General features: G+C 44.3%; 1 protein-coding gene across 2 annotated transcripts in view; it reads right to left on the bottom strand.

Moving 5' to 3' along the window:
- ATP6V0A4 (ATPase H+ transporting V0 subunit a4) overlaps positions 1 to 22483 on the bottom strand; it is a 28009-nt gene extending 5526 nt beyond the window's left edge. Inside the window, exons 1-17 of one of the 2 annotated variants that reach the window (XM_068141689.1) lie at positions 22256 to 22483; positions 20438 to 20586; positions 19810 to 19888; positions 18771 to 18865; positions 17597 to 17722; positions 17119 to 17213; positions 16458 to 16584; positions 15803 to 15885; positions 10463 to 10556; positions 8844 to 9056; positions 8280 to 8430; positions 7409 to 7548; positions 6960 to 7117; positions 6371 to 6464; positions 4511 to 4629; positions 3234 to 3450; positions 1695 to 1802 (exon numbers count right to left, since the gene is read on the bottom strand). In XM_068141689.1, coding sequence (XP_067997790.1) covers positions 1695 to 1802; positions 3234 to 3450; positions 4511 to 4629; positions 6371 to 6464; positions 6960 to 7117; positions 7409 to 7548; positions 8280 to 8430; positions 8844 to 9056; positions 10463 to 10556; positions 15803 to 15885; positions 16458 to 16584; positions 17119 to 17213; positions 17597 to 17722; positions 18771 to 18865; positions 19810 to 19888; positions 20438 to 20491 — 1953 coding nt within the window. In that variant the 5' untranslated portion in view covers positions 20492 to 20586; positions 22256 to 22483. Of the gene's footprint in view, positions 1 to 1694; positions 1803 to 3233; positions 3451 to 4510; positions 4630 to 6370; positions 6465 to 6959; positions 7118 to 7408; positions 7549 to 8279; positions 8431 to 8843; positions 9057 to 10462; positions 10557 to 15802; positions 15886 to 16457; positions 16585 to 17118; positions 17214 to 17596; positions 17723 to 18770; positions 18866 to 19809; positions 19889 to 20374; positions 20587 to 22255 lie in introns of both variants that reach the window. The other variant, XM_068141688.1, reaches the window with a different exon arrangement.
- Between the last annotated feature and the right edge of the window lie 1602 nt (positions 22484 to 24085).

The following is a 24085-nucleotide window of genomic DNA, read 5'->3' on the forward strand; positions in this document are numbered from 1 at the left end:
TGAAGCAGTATATCATGAACATGAGGAAAATTTCAATAATAGTCAGTCGTCATGGACCACAGAAACTAAATTCTCCTGCTGAATGAATAACAATGCTTACACATTTTCCATCCTAGAGCATTTTCCAGTGAATCAAACTATTTTTGAGCTAGTGTCTAGTTTCACAATGCACACAGCATGAAAAGATCCATCACTTTTGGCAAATGAGAAAAACTGAGGTACATTAAAGCAGATAAGCAGATGAATGCAAATCAAAAGAATTACCATCAGGTGAAAGGGAAATAGAGCTTACAAGGATCAGGTAACTTGATGAAGTTCACACAGTTCCTGGGATACAGGCAGAAATACAATTCAGATCTCTTGATTCATTTTAAATTGACAAAAATCTCATGATAACCCATCCTCTATCTGTAATCATTCTTTATAGAGCTTTTCTAGAGGCTTCAATCCAGAAATACAGCACAGCATAAGAACAGCCCTACTTTATATGCCTATAACAGTCCCATTATACAGCATAACTAGGCTTGGAGCTCACAACTTCTGTCAGGTTTTGCCCTGTCACTCTTTATAGCTTCCAGCAGGTTGCATGGGCAAGGTCTCATGATAACAACGTTTCCTATTGCAGCAGTAATCATTGTCACACCCACTTTATCTTTGGTTTACCTGAATGTCAGCATAGAGAACAGATTTTGTTGCAAACGTAAATCTGGGTAAATGTAAGATGTGATCAGACAGCTAACATATGAAAATTAGGAAGAGAAATACAGGGGCGTAATAGGAGGTGGGGAAAAGCTGTCAGATGTTACTAGTACAAAAGCAGGAGATGGAGTCAGCAATGTCAAGCCTTCATTGAAATCCCAAAAGAATGACAAAATAAGAAATTACAGTGCAGAGGCAGGGCTGCAAAGGTCTCCCAGGGACCTGGCTTTCAGTTATAGGTCAAAAGTGACTGGGTTGGAAAAGGTCATACAGCACAACCAGCATCTCTTTCTTCAAATGAAAACATCTGTGCCCTGCAAAAGGTACTCTAGCCACTAACTCCAACTATAAAGAGAAGTAAATTCTCACAGACAAGTAAAGTCCTGTTAGTGTAATAAAGGAGGGACTTAATGAACAACTGGGAAACTGCAACAGCCACAGTTATGTGCTAAAGAGCTGGGCAAACCACAGAGCTCATGGGAAGGAGAGCTCTGTTAATGTGAAGGCAATCACTTAAGGAAGAAAGTGCTGCTGGAAAGCAGCTTTTAAATCAAGCGTCTCCTCCAAGCAGTGCTGATCTCTCTAAGGCCAGGAGTATCTCAAATGCCCCATTCCTAACAGAGCAGGCAACCAGTGGTTAGTGGTGGTTGTGAACTGGGAAGTGAGGTCTTTGCCCTGTCTGTGGTTTACTAGTACTTCAGTCTTTCTAAACCTTCTCTGATTCTGGATAGAGCACTTGGAAGAGCTCAGTATCAGCCTCTCCCAACAGAGTATAGCCTTCTGACCAAAGCTCCAGCTTTCCATTAAGATGACTCAGCCAAACGTCCATGCATGTGCTCAGTGCATGTGCTATAAAACACAGTTTGAAATCACTGGAGAAACTCTGAGATCAAAGAAAAGCAGGATTAGAGCACTGCAAATATTTTCTGGGGTGTGTCCCCTCAGCTTTGCTTTTGCTGTACTGAATGCCCCCTTGCCTGGCCCGCATCCCTTACCATGCGCTTCACTTTCTGGTGGTTGGCTCGGAGGATGAAAGGTTTAATTAGGAGCATCCAGGGAACAGCAATCAGAGCAAATATGACCAAGAAAGTCTGCACTTCTTTCTAAAAAACAAAACAACAAGAGCAGCAAAAAATTACTTCCTTTATCTAACTACATTTATTGTTAGATAAAATGGCACTTTTAAAAATACAACAGATTGCGTTGGGTTGGAAGGGACCCTCAAAGGTCATTTTGTCCAACTCCCCTGCAGTGAGCAGGGCCATCTCCAACTAGATCAGGCTGCCCAGAACCACATCAAGTCTGAGCTTGAATGTCTCCAGGGACGGGGTCTCAACCACATCCCTGGGCAACCTCTTGCAGTATTTTACCACTCTCATTGTGAATAACTTCCTCCTTATGTTCAACAGAAGGTAACTGAATCTCCACAGCTTAGGTTTTATAACACATTGCCCCCACAATAGAAGGTGCTCTTGTTGCAGTCCTAGCATAACTGTTGGTACTTTCAGAAAAATAAATGAAGAAAAACCCAAAGTACAACTTCTGCCTTATTTGGAAGTTGGCTCAGATCTCTGATGGCTCCATAATTCATATCAGACTACTCAGGTGGATGGAACAGTTACTGGTAGGGTAGGAGAGACAGAAATATGAGGAAATAACATCTTGGAAAGGCTTTGGATTGTTGCAAAGCAAAACATTATCTAGTGACTTTTTGAAGGCTGAGAAAACTATGTTTTCCCAAACCACACTTCAGCCTTAATAGAGTTACTTGGAACTCCCTGGGGCTCTCTACTAATTCTGACCCACCAGCAGCCCTAAAATTGAGCTCATGTGGTAGAACTAGTGTGCAACTGACATGTAGATGCATTCATGTGGCTGGAGGCAGCATTTGCTTACAGATTCTTCATTGACAATGTTGATGTAAAAATCAAGCAAGAAAAGAAATAATTTATGTTCTGAGCAAATAAATAGAGATTACTTTAAAAGAAGCTTTCTCTTAGAGGAAACTTTTTTTCCCCTGTGCTCGGTTTGTTGTTGTTATTTGTTTGGAATTTATTTGTTTGTTTACATGGAGTCCCCAAAGCAGATATTTCTGACCAAAAGCTGCCAGAAGATCCTCTACCAACTCCTAATTTTAGCTGAAAATATACATTTATCAAGGTTTAAAAAAAACCCAAAACCCAAATTCTCAAGGAAAGGAGAGTCTTGCTTTGTCACTAGCATTGTGCCAAGGGATGGCACACCTGCAATACTCAGCTTTGCATTTCTAAACCTTCTTTCCTTTTTTCCCCAAAAGTATCATCATTCTTGTATGGATGACACTAAGAATGAGGTTTCCTCTACATCACTGATTAACAGCTTCTCTGTCCTATCTATCTACAAGGCAAACATGAATACTAGAAGAAACAGCTTCTATTAGGCTGGCACTCGTGACTGAGCTTCTGAACCTGTTCCCCAAGTTTATGTCCATTCTCCACCACACCTGCTGTGACTCCAAAGCAGCCTATAGTGAATTCAAGCTGCTTGGATCATACCTGATGCATGTACAATGAAGCGTTTGAACTGTCACTGTAATTGAACAAAAACATATTGATGAAGTGGATGAGGATGCTTGGTGCACTCTGGGATGAGTGTACATCAAAACGACACCATTTGAAAATAATCATGAAGACCAGGTAGCCAAAAAGAGAGAGAATAAAAATCATCTCTGGAATGAACTGAAGGATGATGTTTATGTATTTCCTGAAGTAGCTGCAAAGAAGGAGGAAAGACAAGGACAATTAGTGCACTAGGTATTAATGCACTAGGTATTAATACAAGGTTGCATCAAAATATGGGACAACTGTACACTACTTAGTCCTTGGAAAATAAGGTAAGAAACATACAACTGTCACTACCCAAGAAAGAAGTCTGCAATTACAGTCTTTGTCAGCAAAAACCATTATTTAAGTACAAAAGCTTTGCCGTGTTAATTCTCTGTGGGGTTTTTGTAACTGACCCACCAATAACTCAGCACCTCAAAAGATCAGTGCACTGCAATTAAAGCTCATTTACAAATTAAGTAAAATATGCTGAGGAAGGTCAGAACCAAGTGTAGATTCAATTCTGTAGGGGCAGCCCTCTTCTCCGTCACCTGCAAACACTTTCTGTCCTTGAAGGTCATTACACACCTTCCAGCTTTGCAGAGTCTCTCAGGACGGTAGTGTTAGCCCCTCCACATACAACTATCACTACCCAAGAAAGAAGGCTGCAATTACAGTCTTTGTCAGCAAAACCCATTATTTAAGTACAAAAGCTTTGCCATGTTAATTCTCTGTGGGGTTTTTGTAACTGAACATTTCTTTTTTTGTTGTTGCAAAAGATAGAGGCAGAGATATAAACATGCACACCTACAGATCCTAACAAAAGCCCCACTGATTCAGGTGAAATGCACACACACACTGCAATATTTCAGTGTGCTTTGGACTGGGCTGAAACTTTGTCTTTCAAGACAAAAGTCATCAATAGTGGGAGGTGCTATACATATTTTTATTTTAGCACACTTCATTATTCTTGCAGAATCAAGAATGTAAGGGAGAAAGTGAAAGAGAGAGTTTATCCAAGAGAATATCGGCAATGTCATGGGTGTCCTTCTGGCCTTTGGACTCAGCGGTGTGAGTCAGTCAGTGTACAGTGCACTTCTACTTGCAGTGGGGAAAGGACAAATTTCAAGTCATTGGTCCCAGAGATGAGGCTTTTTCTCAATGAAGGACTCTAGTTTAGGGGTGAGGACTTGTGTGGGGCAGGAACAGGCTTGCTGAAACAAACTTACATGTGGTTGAAGAGACTGAGTACCACCCCAAAAACCATGTGCACAATCCCTATGACAACTGACATCTTCATTTTGTAGGAGTTCAGGAAAGTCAGCTTGTTTGATGCAATATTCCATATCTTTGAGGAAAGGAGCAGAGAGAAATAGAACAAGATTTTCAGGTGTTTGATCAATAACAGATTTGTGGAAGTTGTTACTTTGACACCACCAATTTATTCCTACCAGTTCTAGTAAGAAGATAACAAGCAAAGGAAATCAAGGTGTTCCTTACAATACTTTTCACTTTGCCAAGCTTCCCATCTAAAAGGTATAAAGTATTATCCTTGTTTAACAAAGGAAATAACAGGGGTTTAAATTGATGTAGTGCCTTTGCTTCAGTTCTCAAGAAACCAATGCAAAGGCTGGTAACAAAGCCTAGATTTTTCTCAGTGTCATTCCCTGCCCTTAGGCTAAGTCATTTCCTTTAGCAGAGGTGGAAAGGCTTGAGAAAATGTCTCCTGCTGCTACAGAACTTTTTCCCACCTTCACCAGACAAGTTCTGAGGGCAGAACATTTCCAAACTTTCATTTTAACAAAAAGAGTTCATTCCAACTCTTTGGCCATGGAGATGAGTTTATCACATGTTTCTCTGCAGAAACTTTTCATTTATATTAGGACAGTAACCATATGCCTCTTCTCAGTCCTTTTTTATACTATAGCGCTTCAGGGTTGCTTCTCCTTTCTTCTAAAACTTCACTGACCCCAGAGTCTTCTGACCTCAGAGAGGTAAGTAGCTACCTCTTTTCAGATACTTAGTACATGACCAACAATAGGGTAATTAGATTTATTTAGAAGGCAAAACATGAGTTCATGTGTCTTTATCTGACATGCTTTGCCACATCTACAGCTATGAAAGACACTGTCTAGCCTCCTCAGCAGAGGGTGACTCTTTTCCAAGATATAACTCAGCCATCCTGCCAGGACTTGCAAAATGCAAAGAGCCATCCATCCTCCTGAGCAGATGACACAGATAATTCCTACATGGGAGCTCCTGCTTTCTATTCCATCCCTTCTCTGCCATCACCTGTTCAGCCATTCCTCTCTCCCAGTTGAGAGAGCCTCTCGAGCAGGCAGCAGCCAGGGTGGGAGAGGGGCTAACCTGTGTTAATGTAAATTAGGGAGGCGTTAGGGCAATGTACAGAAAATTAATCTTCCTCTGTTGTGACTTCTTGGACTGCACTGCCTGTGTTCTGGGCAGAATTTCAAGCCAGGTTTGTAAAAAATTTGCTACAAGGTCAATCTGTCTGCAAACAAGGAGTAGCTAGTGTTTCTTTGTGTGACAAACTGAGACGAGAGTGCATCCAGTGGAACAGAGGTTAACTGGGTGATATGAAAATTGAAACAGAAAAGCTTTATGTTAATGACTGAAATTCACTGCTGATAAAAAGATAACACCAAGAAAAGGGAAAGAGGACATAGAGAAGAAAATGCGGATCCATTAACCAACACTGACTTCATACGTCATATGATAAATACACTGCATAGGAATCAGGACTTTGCCCTCAAACTTCTGAGATAGCTCTGGAGTGGCTTGAGTATTCAAGTAAGGAAACTGTGTCCAGGAACCTGGTGACAGAGTGGAGTCTGCAGGACAAGACCACTCTCCAGTGCAATGTTCCTTCCTGCTTAGCATTTTGCTGCTGTCTGTGCAGTATATATCCTTGACTGCTAAGAAAAGCACCACAATGACTATGCAAAGAACACTATGCAAAGAAGTGAAGAACACAGCTTCAGGAGAGAGAGCAGGGAGCTACTGATGCACCCAATATGCAGAAACAGAATTGAAATACAAATTATCTTAGAGCAATTTAATTTAATTACCGGATCTATTCCAAATGGATATGGATTTCCAGAGTAGACTCCTGGGATTGCTGGATCCAGCTGCAATGCTGTGTTCTCCAGAAGCACATCCTTACTACAAAAGAAAAGTGAAACAATCTTTGCAGTTTAATCTCACCATATAAGCCTAGGGTACATTTCTGTGAGATGTGCAGAAGACTACCATGGGATGCCTGCCACCAACTCCAGCCTTTCTGTCAACTGTTGTCACGGGCTTGTGTGCACACGTACGTGTGTGTGTGTGTGCGCGCATGTGTGTGCACAAATGGGTCCTACACAATGACAGTCTCTAGTACTCTGACAATTCTCTGTGCATCAGTCCCCGACACCTGCAGATTTTTATGCACATCAGTGCCTGAACAAACAGCCATGCTCCCAGGGACTCCACATTTCCATTTCAATAGTGTGAGTTGTCTGTGCCTGTCAGACAAAACCTCTGATTCATTCATGACTGCATCCACAGCAGGGAATTCTTCCCTTCCCCATACAGGCAGTCACTGTATCTTTCTTTCAAAGACTACATGCTCCCATTCAGTGTGTTTTCACTTGTTTCCCACATTTAGCCACTTACTCCCAAGTTTTATTTTTAAACATGGGGATGATGTGCCAGGATGAGCCAAAGAGGTTGAAGGATTTGGAGAAGCAGTCATTGTAGATGAAGCCAGTGTACATGGAGAATATGCCCATGAGCAGGATCAGGTAGCGCCCGCTGAAAAAGGTGTTCCAGATCTGCAGGGGAAGAAGGCAGTACTGTGATCAAAGCAAATTGTGGGCCTCAGTCAACAGGAGACGTGATTGTACTAATCCATGTACATGCAATTATTCATAGGAAACTGGGTCCCTTGAGCCCATCCAGGTTTCTCTGCAGAAGCAGGCAGAACTGCTTGCCAAAACTTTGTGTCACAAGCATCTTGGAAGGATCTTCACTCAGCTTTTCTGTGGCTGGATACCCTCGTTATCAAATGAGGATAATGAACCTTTTCCTATGCTGATAGGATGCACCAGCTCCTTTGTACTCACCTCATTAGTGCTTTTCTGGGCCAGAAGGCTCTTCTCATTAATGACCATCCAAAGTGCAAAGCCCAGCATAACAGCACCATGGCCCCAGTCCCCAAACATCACCGCAAACAAGAAGGGGAAGGTAATGATAGTGTATGGAGCTGTAGGAAGGAAAGATCAAGAAGCTCAGCTTCTAAACAAAAAGACCTCAGCAGAGAAGCAGTCCACCCCACTGGCCCATTCCTCATAGCTGCTGCCCTAAAAGGCCTCCACGGTCAACTCACCAGGCAGTCAGATCTAGAGTGTAGCTAGCTTTGTCATTTTCCTTGCAACTTCAGCCTTCATTCCTTGTCTTGCCATAATAAACACTGTGTGTAGATAACTGCATCATGTTTTACAACAAAATAATATACTTGAAGTTTACTACCATGTTTCTGAGTCTCAACAACGTGATTTCATCCCATCCTTTCCCATGGGTCCTCATTTCTAGGTTTCTGTTCATTCTCAGTTGTCTCTTTGAGATTCTTTAGCATTGTTCATACTTCTCTCAGGTCCTTTTGGTCTTTTTTTTGCCTCAGCAGAATGAACTCAATTTCTATCTGTCTTGTGAATTTAAGTCTTTTCCTCAGAGCTGCTACCTCACCATTTGTTCTCCATCCTGTATTTTATGTGGTTCATTATTCCTGCCAGAATCAGTCACTGAAGACTGATGGTCAAGTTTTTGCCTGAGAAAATCCATACCTATGTACCAAACAGTATCATTTTTTACCAGCAGAAAATATAGTTTGGATTTCTCAGTCAGCAGTGAGGGCTTGTTTTAGGATAGTGACAGAGGTCAAAGGCTTGATTTCAGCTCTAGCAAGCCAAGTGCAGGTAGCTGAGTGTTTCTCACCTGGGTTAATCTCCCTGTAGTTGCCTACACCATATGCATCCACTATGTTCTGAAATCCAGCAGTGAACTTGTTGGTCCTGTTGAAGGTGGGTGGTGCCATCCTGGTGTGTATGGCAGTAAGGATAGGGGCAATAGTAGAGCCACTGCGCTCCTGCAAACCCAGTGACAAGGACAGATGCAGTCAGAGTGGCTAGGGGAGAAGAATCAGTCCCACAGCAGAGTCTGTGCCCAAACATGCACAGGTGGCAACATGAAATCTAGGCTCAAGAGTGTTATATATCAACCCTTTTTCTAATATCCAGACTTTTCCATTTTCTGTGGTATTGATTTGTTCAGGGAAAGCTGCCAGCACTGCGGACTTGTAGGTCGATCACAAACCTGCTAAGATTTAATGCTGACCTTAACTCCCCAAGGCCAAGCCATCATGTGACAACCTTAACTTTAATTAAAACAGAAATGGGAGCCCAGCATTATGGTAACAGACAGAAGTCTGAGCATATGCTCAACAGATAAAAAAATACAGTTTGGGTGAGAGCTTCACAGACCCAGAATGTGGTTTCTTACCATTCCTTGATGGAGAGCTCTTTTTATCCGGCCAGCATCAGCCACTGGGAACCAGATCTCTGCAATGACGCACTGCTGGGTGACGTCAATGTTACAGCAATTCAGGATGTGGTAGATGGCCTTGATTTTCTTCACCTTGATCTCCCAGGACCACAAGTTGGCTGCTGCCTCATGCAGCAGTCGCTGGCGGTGGGACTCAGTTTGGGTTATCACCTGTAAGCACAGGACAGTTAGTGATGAAGACAGGAAAGCACAGGTGGCATGATCTACTCAGCAGTTATTTGGGGAAGGCAGGCAGAAGAGGGAGTTCTATGAATGTGCAGGATATCCTGGAGGGCAGTGTGTGCAAGTCTGGACACCGGAGTGCTTGGCTCCAGGTGCACAGTGTTCACTAAGGACACTCACTGCATGGTCCTAAGCCTCTGTAGGTGTAAAGGAGTCCATCTGGAGCTACTGAGCTGTGAGATTGGCTCCTTACCCAATTGCTTACAGACTTGTCATATCTCACCATGTGGTCCCACCCTGCCAGCTCTGTGCCATGAAACTGGAGCACATCACATTCACAAGCATGCCTGCACTGTAGCAGCTATACCTCATGATCCTGGTGGGACCTCCATACATCATGTCACCACCATGGTCCTGCTTCATAAATGAGCAGGGGAGATAACATGTTAGGAAGATAATGTGCTTGGTCTACAAGTGCTGAAGAAGCCTAGCTGCCCATGATGCTCAAGAGTGAGTCAGTTTGGAAGCAGACTTGAGTGCAAGCTTGGCAGTCACAGGCATTCACAGATGTGATGACAGCAGGATGTCAACAGTCAAATGGGTCACCTCAGGCAAACACGGTATCCATTCCCTCCTGCCTTAGGACCTACTGACTGTCATGTGTGATGATAAAAAGGTTGCAGGCAGGAATCCCCCCAAAAGCTGGGAAGTCCTGGTACGGTATATGGATATGCCATCCACTGAGGACTCACAGCAACTGAATTTATAATTTTCAGTCCTGTGTTAAATGTGGAGCAAAGAGCTTGGAGACTTGTACTTCATAATAGCAGTCTTGACTTTCCATTGCTAGTGTGATGAGAGCCCCAAGTCTTCCTCAGTAAAGAAAACCTAATTTAAATATGAAAGAATTTTTTAGAGTTCTCTCTAAGCCTCATGTAGTTGTACTATAGTTCAGACTGAACCACTTTGTCAGCTGCTAAGGGAAATCATGCTATAAGAGCTAGATTAAACCATTTACACAATGTGCAATTTGGTTACAATACTTGCAGCCTGCTGATGATCTTAGATCCCACCCTGTAGCCCCATGTCCCAAGGTCTAAATCTCTGACATCTGCATAATCAACAGCAACAAGTAGTTTCTGAGGCACTCACATGGGAGGCTGTCCCCCAGCAGCTCCTGGGGAGAGCAGAGCACAAACACTGGCCTCTGCAACCAGCTGGGAGATCACTCCTGGGCTAGTGGCTTCATCCCCAGCCAACTCTGCCCAACCAGCTCCCAAAACAAGCTTGGGATCTGACCATGACCATAGCCATGACAGGGTTTCAGATAGGATCAAGGTATGGGCAGATTCTACTTGCAGGGTTCAGACCCCAGTGAAGTAACTGCCACTTACTGTGTTTAAATCCTCAATCCTTGTGTTGACTCCATCAAGCATTTCTCGGCGCTCTGTGGCAGACTCTGGACAGGGATACACAGTGGCACGAAATCTAACCTCAGGAAGAGAGAAATGAGAAACATCATTTATTTGACTTTTTCTTCCTCTGGGATTTTCTCAGTTCGAAGGTGGGGAAACCAGACTTTATTCCTGGCATATACTTTTACGTGCTATAACATTACTCTCTCACAGAATCACCAAGGTTGGAAGAGACCTCAAAGACCATCAAGTCCAACCTGTCACCGCAGACCTCATGACTAAATCATGGCACCAAGTGCCATGTCCAATCCCCTCATGAACACCTCCAGGGATGGTGACTTAACCACCTCCCTGGGCAGCACATTCCAATGCTAACAACTCTCTCTGTGAAGAACTTTCTCCTCACCTCGAGTCTAAACTTCTCCTGGTGCAGCTTGAGACTGTGTCCTCTTGTTCTGGTGCTTGTTGCCTGGGAGAAGAGACCAACCCCCTCCTGGCTACAACCACCCTTCAGGTAGTTGTAGACAGCGGTAAGGTCTCCCCTGAGCCTCCCCTTCTCCAGGCTAAACAATCCCAGCTCCCTCAGCCTCTCCTTGTAGGGCTTGTGCTCTTGGAAAGGTCCAAAAAGGTACATTTATCTCTTCCTGAGAAAAAGGATCTTTTTTCCTTCTCTAGCTGAAAAACTACTCCCTATCTGATGTGCACAGGTAGATGATATTATCCAGTGGTCAGCGAGAAGAGGTAGGCATCTCCCTTACGCCCACAATCTGCTGGAAAATCCCGCAGCCAGGCAAAAGCAGCCTCGTTAACGCAGTAGCCAATAGATGTCCCTCTTGCACTGAGCCTGGAAAAGCACCACGTCCATGGCTCTGCATTACCCTCTCGCAGTCACTGGAGGACGGCAGTAGCTGAGCTACTGCCGCACAGCAAGTGAACACCCTTCCTGCATGCAGGCTGCGTAAGTAAATCACCCCGTAAAAACACTCCAAAAACTCGACTGTTATTCTGGGATAAAACAAAATGAGGGTGATCACACAGCCGGCTCTCGGCTTCTGGTCCATCTGTTTGCCTAAAGAGATTGGGAACAAGAGAAGGATGGGTGAAGATTTTTCAACATCTGAGAGTGGTGTCCGCTACAGAATCATAGATTATAGAATGTTTGGGGTTAGAAGGGACCTTTAGAGGTCATCTAGTCCAACCCCACTGCAGTGAACTAGGGACATCTTCAACTAGATCAGGTTGCTCAGAACCCCATCCAGCATGACTTTGAATGTTTCCTTGGATGGAGCATCCATAACCTTTCCTGGAAACACATTCCAGTGTTTCGCAACCCTCATTGTAAACATGTTCTTCCCTATATCTAGTCTAAATCTTCCTTGTTTTAGTTTAAAACCATTACCTTTTGTCCTGTTTGCAACAGGCCCTGCTGTCCCCATCATTCTTATAGGCCCCTTTTAAGTACGAAAGGCTGCAATTGGGTATCCTCAAAGTCTTCTCCAGGCTGAACAACCCCAACTCTCTCAGCCTTTCTCCACAGAAGAGGTGTTTCTGCTCTCCAATCATTATGACAGTTTAGACATGGCCAGGCCAGCATCAATACTCTTAAAAGCTTACCCCTAAAGATTCAGTTGGTTTGTTCAATGTGGTATAGCAAGGATTAATATGGACTTCTCATATATGAGTAAAAGTCTATCTCCATGCAGGTGGTGGTTACTGCTGCATCCATACCATGGTACACGACCTTCTCTTGTACACCTGCAAGTCACACTGGTGTAAAGATGCTTAAACTGGCACAGCACACTATGGTGTGCTAAAGTCACTATATGAACCAAATACAGTCAAGAAGAAATAAATAAGTTGCACATCTCTGCAAAAAGTGTACAGCTACTTGTCCTGCCTCTAAAACAAGTCCCAGACTACACTTTATGCACTAAAAAGCAGACATAAGGAGTTCCCAGGGGGACCTTGCAGATCACAAGGTGTACTACTGCAAGGCTCTGTGCCTACAAGCCTTAATTGAGCCAAGATACTGCAGTGACTAAAATAGCAGAGATCACTCTGTTTTTTCTTAGTTTGTTCAGTGGGATCTAGCACTCGTGCCAGCCCTGGCACTTCAAGGGCATTATAAATGTTATCCTTTGATTTTGCCCCAACAGATCTGCAGGAAGAAACCACTGCTCTTTACAGAATAAAGATCTTCTGCCTGCCTAACACACTTCCACCATCCTGCAGTGGAGTTAGCTGAGTTAGGGTTGCTGATGGGCTGCCTTTCTGCACGTGAGATGAATTAAAAGACATTAACAGGGTCATAGGGGTCTATCTCTGTTTAAAAGACAGAAATATGCATGCTCTGTGTTCAGATAAGCATCATATTCTGCCTTTGTCTGAGGACAGAATATATCACCACCTGCTCTCTGAAATCAGTTCCAGCACACACACAAGTGAGGACAGTTGCAAAACTGATCAAAACACACTGCAGTTTCCTAGAGATCAGCCCAGAGCTGTGTGTAATGACAGCACATGCTCTTTGGCTAAACTTCCCTTTCCAGAATTGAATCTTTTTGTCACTCAACACCTGCTATTCGTTTCCAAAGGTTATTCACCCTACCTAATTATTTCCATCTTCTTATTCTTCACAGCTCTTAGTTCATCTTTAATAAGGATTTTTAATCAAACTTGAAAGCTTATTCCTCCATACTGTACAGTTCCCCCGTTTCCAATAACATTATTGCAGCAGTGTTGCTTTGATCTTTTAACAGCCATTTTGCATACTGAGTATCAGCTTTGCCCTAATGGCCCAGACATTTCTGAAAGCTCCAGGAGAATTCAGCAGGGAACCCTTACATTGATAAACCCAGTTTAGTATTCACATTAGCATTGAGGCAGCCACAAGAAAAGGAGGAAAAGAAAAATTCTTACATTTTCCTCCTCCCTGCTCCCTCTACACCTTTCACTAATAAATTTGTGCATGGACTTAATGCTCGTGAAATTGGCAGACTAATGGTGCCAATTAGAACCAAGCAGGGACTACAAGTGTAACCTGAGGCACACCACTCTGCAAACAAATCTTAGCCTGCTTTGCAGGAGACTGGTTTATACCAGTCCCACAGTTTTTGCAGGATATATTCGTCATGAATGATGCCTCGGTGCTAAACAGAAATGTCCTGCTGGGACCGGAATGACACTGCCATCTGCTTCAGGTATGGTTAACTGTGCCTTAAAGATGGACCAGACCAAAATGTCTTGGCCTGAGTACAAGGGATGGCCAGTGTCCCACAGAGCACAAAGGGATAGTCATAGGATTAATATGTTTAGAAAAAAACAACTTCCATATATATGTGTATATTAGCCAGCCAAAAAAATTGAAAAGGAGTAAGAAAAGACAAAAGAGGTGAGGAGAAAATTCTTCACAGAGAGAGTTGTTAGCCATTGGAATGGGCTGCCCAGGGAGGTGGTGGAGTCGCCGTCCCTGGAGGTGTTCAAGAGAGGATTGGATGTGACACTTGGTGCCATGGTCTAGTAGTCATGAGGTGTTGGGTGACAGGTTGGACTTGATGATCCTTGAGGTCTTTTCCAACCTTTTTGATTCTATGATTCTATGGTTTCAAGTGTATCTTGATTAGCTGGCAATAACCAAAACCCAGGGCACCCTCACTGCAACCAAAATCCTGTGAATGTCTTTTGTGTAGGTATGCTTTCCTTCAGAGAAATCAGTCTAAGTTTGTTTCTGTGAACATATCACTACATTCATGCCACCAGCGTATAACACTTTTGCACATTATGGCCACCCTGCAGAGATCTGCTCACACTTCCAGTGCTGCCTGGCCTCATGCTCCCAGCTGCACCCTGTTGCAGAAGGTCATGTCTCCAATTTGGATGATTCTGGGTTCAAACCATAATGAAAATCCTGACAGGCATCATATAGAAAAAAAATATTGTTGACTGTAGGGAATTCAAAATGCTTCAGTGGAAAAAAACAGGGAATCTTCCAAAATGGAGGTACTGCATCACTCTGTGGCCAAACCCAGCCAGCTATAAATGTATGGCTTGGCAACTTGCAAAGCCACTGGCACATGCAATGGGAAGCATTCACAGCACCAGCAACTGTCCACGACTGGAGGTGGAGAAAGGATACTCAACAACCTCTAAAAAGCAGGCAAAGTAATGGAATATAATGAGGCAATTGTAAGCCAGAGAGGGACCAAGATTTGCTGAAATCTTCAAGACTGGCAGAAGCAGACTGATCCTGCACAGTGGCAACAGCAAAACTCCCTCTGTGTCTGAAGTACAGGATCAGAAACCAGTGACTAGGAAGAGCAAGGAGTCTTCCCTCAGGTGTCCATGTTCCCGTGGCTCTCTTTATAATAAAGAGAGAGATGATCACTCCAGGAAGCCTTAATTGCCCTTAGGATGCTCATTGCCCTCCCCTGTCTATAGAAGGCACCTTGGAGGGCCCCATTTCTAATCCAGGAATCTGTCTCTTCACGGCTCTGAAGTCAGTTCTCCCAGGTGGATGAACTGATCTTCCTGCTTTTATTCTGATTAAAGGAAGGTGGAAGGAAAGACCTGCCCTAAATGCACACCAGGTAAGAGCAATTGTTCACTACCTCCCTGCGACCTTCTTCAGGCTGCAGACTCTTGGCTGGCCCTGCCTGGCCAAGAGACTAAACCTGAAATGGATTTGGTAACAGCAGACAGATCCCCTTGTGAACTCTGATTTACACTGCAACAAAGCCCATCGGTCATCGGTGTTATGAAAGAGTAACAAAATATTCAACCTGAATTATCTTTTCAAGATGCTTAACAGGGTGGAAACAAGTCAGGTTGTATGAGGCTTTCATTTCTCTCCTGGGCTCTGTCTCTGATTACACTGATGTTGCTCAAAGGCCTTGGGAAAGGGTTGAATAAACTCCAGCATCATAATTTTACGATGAAATGCAGGAAGACTTGAGAGCAGGTCAGGGATTACCATGTCCCCAGTGCCCAAGATAGGGCATCTGATTTTCAGGGGAAGGATGCTGAGTATTTCTCAAGAAACAGTCTCCTTTTAGATGTCCCAAGTTAAAATCCTAGCAGCTGAAGCTCCCAAGACCTTTAAGTCACTTTGCAAAATTTAGGACCTCAATTTCCAAGTGCCGAGGTGACAAATATGTTTCATGATTAGGAATAGCAATGCTGAGGAGCAGAATGGAGCTCAGTGGCAGAGCTGACAGCCAGAGAGCTGGAGATCTAATCTCCAGCTCCAAATTTAGCCAGCCTAGGCTGGTAGGTAAACACCTCCACGGGAATCACTGTGGTTTGCCCACAAGCCTGCCTTACCCATCACAAATCTTCCTGATTTTTTGTTTAAGCTGCTCTCCTTGATAGAAGATAATGAACACGTTCTTCTTCACGTCTTCTCTCTACAACACAATTCAAACAGAATGTAACGCACCAGAGCAAAAAGTCCATTGAAGAAGAGTTGGTGGGGTTTTTCATCAGTCTAACCACTGGGTTGCTTTTTTTACCCCCAGCCCCACTTTTTGGGCAGCAATGCTTTCCTAGATGGCATGGATGACAGCTCTGAATTACGGGGGAAAAGAGCAACATGGAGTCGGGAGACAGGGTACCAGAGGTCCACAGAGGCACGGGGATCACCCCAGAGGCACTGAGAAGAATCGACTCTTTGTGGCTAGCCCCAGGTGAGGACAGCTGCATCTCATCTCCCAGTAGCACAACCCACCCAGCTAAGGCTCATGTGCATCTTAACCAAGTAGGAAAAAGAAGCCACTTTGACTATGGCAGAAAGAGAAACAGTATCAAAAAAACTTCGTCCACCCTCCAACTTTCCTATCTTTCTTCTACAGGCTGCCTTCAGACACCCAGCCTTGGTAAGACAGCGAGTGCTGCAGCAAGGCCAGGGCACCAGTTCAGTTTCTGCAGGTCACAGGCACACATGAGGAGCAGCATGAAGCTAAATCATATTGGTACTTACTGTCACAGGGTCCTCCAGGGTGGTGTCCATTTCAGTGTACCTCAGGTAGATGTTTCCCCTGCAGACTCGCCACAGTAAACGCTCAAACGGTATCATTCTTTCCCTCTTTATTACCCCTGCTGTGAATCTGAGCAGAGTTAAAAAATAAATTACAAGATAAATTACATTCTAAGTCTTTCAGGGCCTGTAACACACATGATTTTGCAATCTCATTTTCTAGTCCATGACGGCCGGGGCTCTGCAGCTGCTGTAGGCACTTCTAGAAAAGGTTTCCTTGCTCAAGCCTGCTGTCATCTCAATCTATTGACTTTATCCTGTTGTCCTTTCCTTACAACATTGCAAGTCCTCCCCAGACCATCAGTAAAAAGGAGAAGAGAGAATTCTGGATAGAAACAGAGGAACAGAGAGATGCTTAAAGTCACATGAAGAAAGAGTGCCTGGATGCCAGAGGCAGGAAGTACCAGATTTGAAGTGGGAGTTTATCCTTAGTGCCTCCTGATTTCTTTTTCCCATAAAGCACCTGACTGCATCTCTGAGGTTCAATGTGACATGCTGGTATACACCCACCAAGGTAAGTCCTCTGCAGGCATATGCTTTGTCAATAAAAGAATTGAACAGGACTTCAGAAATACCAGCATGAGTTACCATCACCAATACACACCCGAGTTTGGCAGCTGCAGCAGCAGGAGTGCTTCTCAGCTCCAGCAATCCAGATGTGTCTTCACTGAAGAAATCATCTGGGAGATTGGTTTCTGCCTGGAAAACATTAGTTTTACAAAACTATTCAGCACTGCCAATTTGAAAACTATTTTCATATTTCTTTCCAGAGAAATTTAGACCAAAGGTGAGAAAGAAGAAGGGGGAGGAAGGGGAGGGGGGGGGGGGCGAACTATATCTTAGCAACTGAAAAGCAGAAATGCCATTTTCAAAGAGATCTGGGACCCAAGTTCTTGAGCTCCATTGACTCACAGATCTATGAAGGCTTCAGAGTGACTGAGGTGCTTCTGGAAACTTACAGACTTATGGTAAAGACCATTGGGATTTCATTAAAAACCAGTAACAGAACATACAATAATGAAAATGTCAGTGTTTTTTAGGAACATTGCACATCTCTCTTGAAAGAGCAAAGAGCCTCTCACCTCGAAGAAGTCTTGAGTTTTCTTCAGTAGAAGTTTGAGTTCTGTCAGCTCAAGGAAGTTCTGCTTCAGTGTTTGCTGGTTCTGGTTGGCTTCCAGGAGCTCAGCTTCAAGTTTCTCCAGCACTGTCTGTTTAGGGTCCAAGCACATCGAGAAAAACTCTGAAGCAGACCAATGGCTCTTTAGCAAGCTGATACCAAATTGCAAACAACAGAAAGTTGCTTTGTTGATTTTTTTTTCCCAAGGAGGAATGCAGAAATACTCAATGAGGACTTCAATAAACACAGAATTTCAAGGGAGAGATCCATTAATGCCAATATCTCACTTTCCAAATGCCACATTCCCTACTGAGTACTTTGTCCTTTCTGGCAGTGGAGTTCTGTTTCATCGGACTGAAGTGCAGGCAGGCAAGTGCATGTGTGGTGTAGGTATCTCAGCCTGCTTTGGCACCTCTGTGATTCCCCACAGGACATCTAAAACCCTAAGTGAACTGGCATTCAGTCTACTGACTACAAAAGCAGCCTGCAGCACAGACATTAGCTTAGGTTCATTACCTATAGGCCAAAAATTAAGTGAAGTTGTGGGTCCAGGAACACACCATTTAACCACCTTGCTCATGAAGCTGAAGCCCTTGGAAATCAAAAGTTTTCTTTCTAGTCACCTACATGTGCAGCACTTAAAAATCACCCCATTGGTAAACTTCACTTTCAGCTGGGCTAGAATAAAGCATCCCTTGCACATTCATAAGCAAGGTACAAATATTTGTGTTGGGCCCAAATATTACTATGTCCCAACTACACTTCCACCAGGACAGACAGCCCAGGGCATTTTATGCAGTGAAGCAGGTTCTAATGTCAGCTTTCCTGATTAATCACCAAAAACCTTCTTATTCTCTCCTACTGAATGATGGGGCATTCTGTGACTGTGGTCCATTTCCTTTAACACGTGGGACCACAGGGATGTTTCACAGATGATGGTAAAAAGACTGGGGTCCTTTAGACCAGCCTTAACCTAACTGCTGAGGCAGTGACTCAGGGAGCACCTCCACAGGCAGGGAGAGCTGTGCAAGCCTTAGCTACTGGGTCCTTCCTTGCAGGGGTGAGCTGTATCAAGCACATTACACAGATATCCTGGTGCACATTCCCTTTTATCTCTTATTGGCGTGCTCCAGATATACCTCCATATCAATCATTTCCCGTGGCAAGGGGGTCTCTGGGTACTTTTCTAGTTTGACTATCTCAGCACTGTCTTCCATCTCATTTTCCAGAAAACCTGAAAGGAAAGGATACAGAAGTCTCAGTACAAAGTTATTCCTACTGCATCTCCCTGGCCACCAGTTGCTGCTGAGACCACTGTACAGACCAAGGTATCACATGGTTGTGTGACAAGAGGCAACAATATACAAGGGCTGGATAGCCAGCATTCTTCCTTCACAGAATCACAGAGTCAACCAGGTTGGAAGAGACCTCCAAGATCATCAAGTCCAACTGATCACCCAACTCTATCTAATCAATTAAACCATGGCACTAAGTGCCTCATCCAGTCTTTTCTTAAACAGCTCCAGGGATGTTGACCCCACCACCTCGCTGGGCAGTCCATAAAGATTTCTCCATAAGAATCTGGTTTCTCCTGAAGTCATGGTAGCTGCTCCCACCTGGACAGCCCTTCACCCTTGGTACATTTGTGCCAGCACTAGCACTGCCTTGCTTGTGGCAGTGAATAAGGTGTGCACAAGCTCAAGTTTCACTCCTCCACTCTAGCAATGGCACATGCTGTCACAGTGGCCATGGTGGCCACCTGTGATGGGAAGGGAAGTGAGAGTGCAAAGCTCACAGGGCACGTATCCATGCTGCTTGGTATTTAAGAGTTTGTTTCCAGGCTGAAACCCTTGGCCTTGGGAAGTGGTGCACCTGTGTAAGAATCAGGTTATCTGGATTGGGTTCCTGCCCAGCCCTAGATTTATCTTGTGATTTTATACAAGCTAATTAATCTCTTTTCAGTTTGGTTAACCACTGTCAAAACAGGGGCAACAATTTATTGCCCATATGGGGTGAAGTGGTAATTAGCTGACACATGCAAAACATTTCCAGGGGCTCAGATGAAAACATCACCATTTTGCCACTAATTCTGCTCCACAGTGTGAGAGCACTTAAAGAAATAAATCCCACACCACCAGTTGGCAGAAAGCCGATTGCATTTGACAAGTGTTTACTTACGCAGGATCCTCTCCAAGGATTCACACCTTCTCACTTCATTCACAAACTTCCTCTGGAAGCTGTTGACATTTGCATTCAGCTACAAACAGAAGGGAAAACAAGCCTGGGGCTGCAATGCTGCACACTGCCATGCTCACTTCTAACAGCAGCAAAGAATGAATGCCCTTGGTGTGGAAGACCAACATGACTGCATCATACACACTCCCATTGGCAGGGCAATGCCTTAGACATCCTTACAGCTGGGGACATCAAGGCATTATACTAGACTGATTTCTACCCAGACTTACTATGACAGCACGAGATGGACTCTCAAGGAGACACACCCTGGGTTTTGGTGGTGAAAGGAATCTTCCTAAGGTGGTACAGAGGGCGAGTAGAGCACTGGCTGGGGACTTAACAGTAAGTCAAATCTTGGCTTCCAAATCAGCTTTAGGGAAATCCCACTTTCACCATTGGCTTTGTGACCACCCTGCAGGTGTACGTTCTCCAAGTGCTTTGAGGGAAGGGCAAGCACACCCTGGGGTTCATCTCCAACATCTTAATGTGCTGGCCAGACACTACTCACATCTCTAAACTGGACCAGACCCAACTCCCCAAGCTCAGCCACGCAGCAGTAGGCAGCCTCCACCTGCAGGAAGAGCTGCATCAGGCTCATCTCCTCGCTCCGGAAGACTGAGGCCATTTCTCCTGCTCTCCTCCAATTTTGGTGTCCTTGGGGGCTTTGGTGGCAGCAGCACAGTATTCCTCACCCAGGGAGGTGTCAGGAGGTGCCAAGCTCTGCAAGAACATTGGGATCACTGAGTCAAGGTGCAGGAAGGCAACACAACACTGACCATGATGGCCTTCAAAATGGTTTCTTCACCTCCTAAAAGCTTCCTCAGTACCATATGACTTTGTCCCACCAGAGAAGCAATAGATGCTAAGGTGTATGTGTAATACAGGGAAAGAGGAGAACCACTGGTCCCCTGGGGCAGATGATGAACAAACACCCTGTCTGGTCCTCTGCAGGGGAGGAGATGATATCATTTAAACTAAAACAAATTTTAAGAGCTCAAAAGCATTTTCTCCCCCAAAAAGACTCCTCTCAAAATGAGACACACGAAATATCATGTATTTCACCAAAGCTCCTTTTGCCTTTATGTTTCTTGTTATTTGAGTAACCTGAACATACAAATTGCCTCTAGCTATTCTTGCACAAAAATCAACTGATCAACATGAACAAACACAGTGATTACTCCTTCTCAGGTGGAAGTATGTAAGCAGATACACTTTTTCCATGTGTTCAATTTTGTAAGCCTACATTTAATAAATACACAACAAAGTCTCTTTATAACCTCATTTCTGCTTGCTGACAAGAATGGGAAGCAAATTGTCCTTAACCCTCTCTCTCTTCATGAACCTTGTCCTGCAATGGTTTCTTTAACAGGCATTTAAATGATTTTCTTTGCAATGTATGAAAGATTTAACTTAACTGTAAGAGAAACACATTGCAAGATATTAAAGGCTTATTTAAAAAGAGCTCTGTAGTCACAAATCTCTGTTTGCTCAATTGTTCTGTGAGTTTTGTCTTCCTCTCTGTGCCCATTTAGTAGAAGATTTAAACATTGACAATATAATAATGATAATTAGAAGCTCATTAAAAGAAAACCTGTAATGCACCAGCTCCAGGGGGGGGTAAGAGTACAATCTTTGAAATTGTGCCGACATTTTTTAGCAAACTATATTTTTCACTGGTAAAAGACACAAAATCTGTGAGGGACCTCCACTGCTCATGCAAGAAAGCACAGTATTCCCTAGCTTTGGTTTTCAAAAAGTTTAAAACCTTTTCAAGAAGTTTAAAAGGTGATTAAAATGTCCCATCTTAACTTCTTTAGACTGTAAAGTGTGAAGAGACTATCATTTAAAGCAGCTTGTATGTATAAACCTGTAGTTAAATACCTAAAAGAAACCCCAAACACCACCACCACCAACCTAGAATTAAAAGAACAGAACTCAAATGAAATATTTGGAAAGATGGCAGTTAAACAGCTTTCAAACCATCCAGACCCAGGCTTCTCTTTCTACCCAGGAATCAGTCAGTGAAAAACACCAAAAGGCTCATTTTCATCTTGATTTGGAATGAGAGAAAAATGAAAAATGAAAAAAGAGAAACTTCTTCCCAGCCAGGAAATCCTTCCCAGCCCTGCTGTGAGAAAGGCAGAGCATCTGCCTTTCAGCCATCCTTTCAGACACAGAGGGCTTGCCCAAAGGCTGCCAGCCATGCCTCTATCAACACCCCCTCCCAGTTTTCTGCTTTGGCAAAAGAACAGTTAATTGAGAAATCACTCACACTTTCCCAGGTCACTATTTTCCATCAGTATTTCAATGCATTGAAATGCACCAGGTTTCAGGTAGGGTAGGTCCCAGTGCTGTAAGCTGATTTGCAGAAGGTGTTATTCAGGTTTACCTCTCAGGTTCTGCACTCCTTCCTAGCAGACCCTCTGCCCAGGGAAGGGGCGAGCTCTCCCCTCGGCTTGCCGGGCGTCTGGTCAGGCGACAAGAGCAGGGCTGTTCCTTGGCATGGTGGTAGGCACCGTGCTGGGTGAGGAGTGAGGCAAGCAAAGTGCCCTGGCTAACTATCCTGTCTCTCACGGAGCACAGCAAACCTTTTCTTTTAAGGTCAGAACTGGTCTGGAGCAGAGAAGGGACACCCTTTCTGTCCTGAAACAAACTCTAGGTGGTGTGGATCCAGCACTTTCTGGCTCAGTCACAACCCCTGTGTCAGGTCTGCAACAAGTGCAAGCCGTGTTGCAGCAGCATGCAGCTTGTTGAGACTAATAACAGACAGGGCACGCCAGCTCATACTGCCCTGGCCACCCAAAACTGAGCCGGAACCTCTGAAAGCTGCTGTAGAGAGAGAGCTATACACCCATTAAAACTCATTTGCAAGCCCAGGATGGAGGATCAGTCACCCAGGAGGTAGAAAACCTGTTTCTCACTGTTTCTTGCTCCTATTTTTTTTTTTTTTCCCCCTCACTGAGGGCAGCCTGGGAAAGGGAAACAATGGGAGATTAATGATTTTCCTGCAGTCAAGGGATAGGCAGAGCTGGAGAGGGCTGGGAAGGCAGGGGCTCACTCAGAGCCATGCTAGCCTCAGGTAATAGTGTCAGGGAACTTGATTCTCATTCCTTGGAATAATAAATGCTGTGGGAGTTACTTTTATAGACTTTCTCCTGCTTCAGCTGCTAAAGCAAGGGCTACAGAGAGCAGCTCAACCCCTCCCAAACCCAATGTTTTAGCACCCACTGAGGTCAGAGGAGGAAGGATTTCATCATGGAGTCATAGCATGGCTTCTGTTGGAAGGGACCCCCAAAGATCACCTAGTCCAACCCCCCCTGCAGTGAGCCGGCACGTCCTCCATTAGATCAGGTTTTCCAGAGCCTTGTCAAGCCTGACCTTGAATATCTTTAAGGATGGACCTCAGCTACCTCCCTGGGCAACCTCCAGTGTTCCACCAACCTCATGGTGAAGAACTTCTTCCTAACATCCAACCTAAACTTAGTCTTGTCTAATTTAAAACCATTGCCCCTCATCCTATCACTACCAGCCTTTGCAAACAGTCCCTCTGCAACCTTCTTGTAGGTCCCTCCAGGTACTGACAGGCTGCTATTAGGTCTCCCTGAAGCCTTCTCTGGTCTGGGCTGAACAACCCCAGCTCCTTCAGCCTGTCCTTGCAGGTGAGGTTTCCAGCCCCCTGATAATTTTTGTGATCCACTCAATCATGTCTGTGTCCTCCAGAACTGGATGCAATACTCCAGCTGAGGTCCTACCAGAGCAGAGTGGCAGAATCACCTCTCTGGATCTGCTGGCCACGCTTCTTATTCAGCCCATGCTGTCATTGGCCTTCTGGGCTGCAAGCACACACTGCCTGCTCATGTCCAGATTCTTGCCCACCAGCACTCCCAAGTCCTTTTTCACAGGGCTGCTTTCTATCACCTCATCCCCCAGCCTCCATTGATAATGAAGATTGCTCCAGCCCAGCTGCAGAACCCCGCACTTGGTCTTCTTGTCATCCTGGTAATCCAGGCTCACTATTAAATCTAGCAGCCATAAAAGGTTCTCTCTCTAAAGAAGATCTATGACAAGAAAAAAGAAAATGCATGCCTACATGTAAATTGTAAAGTACCCCTCAAAGAAAGGCTTTCTCAGACTTGTTTGTTTGGAGATACCCAAGCTGAAGGATATAGCTTGTCCAAGGGAACAATGCTGAAAAGTGACAACAGCAGAGAGCTTCTCA

The sequence above is a fragment of the Melanerpes formicivorus genome, unplaced genomic scaffold (genome assembly GCF_026170545.1).
Source record: "Melanerpes formicivorus ecotype bairdi unplaced genomic scaffold, bMelFor1.0.p_v2 SCAF_8, whole genome shotgun sequence".
NCBI classification, from domain to species: domain Eukaryota; kingdom Metazoa; phylum Chordata; class Aves; order Piciformes; family Picidae; genus Melanerpes; species Melanerpes formicivorus.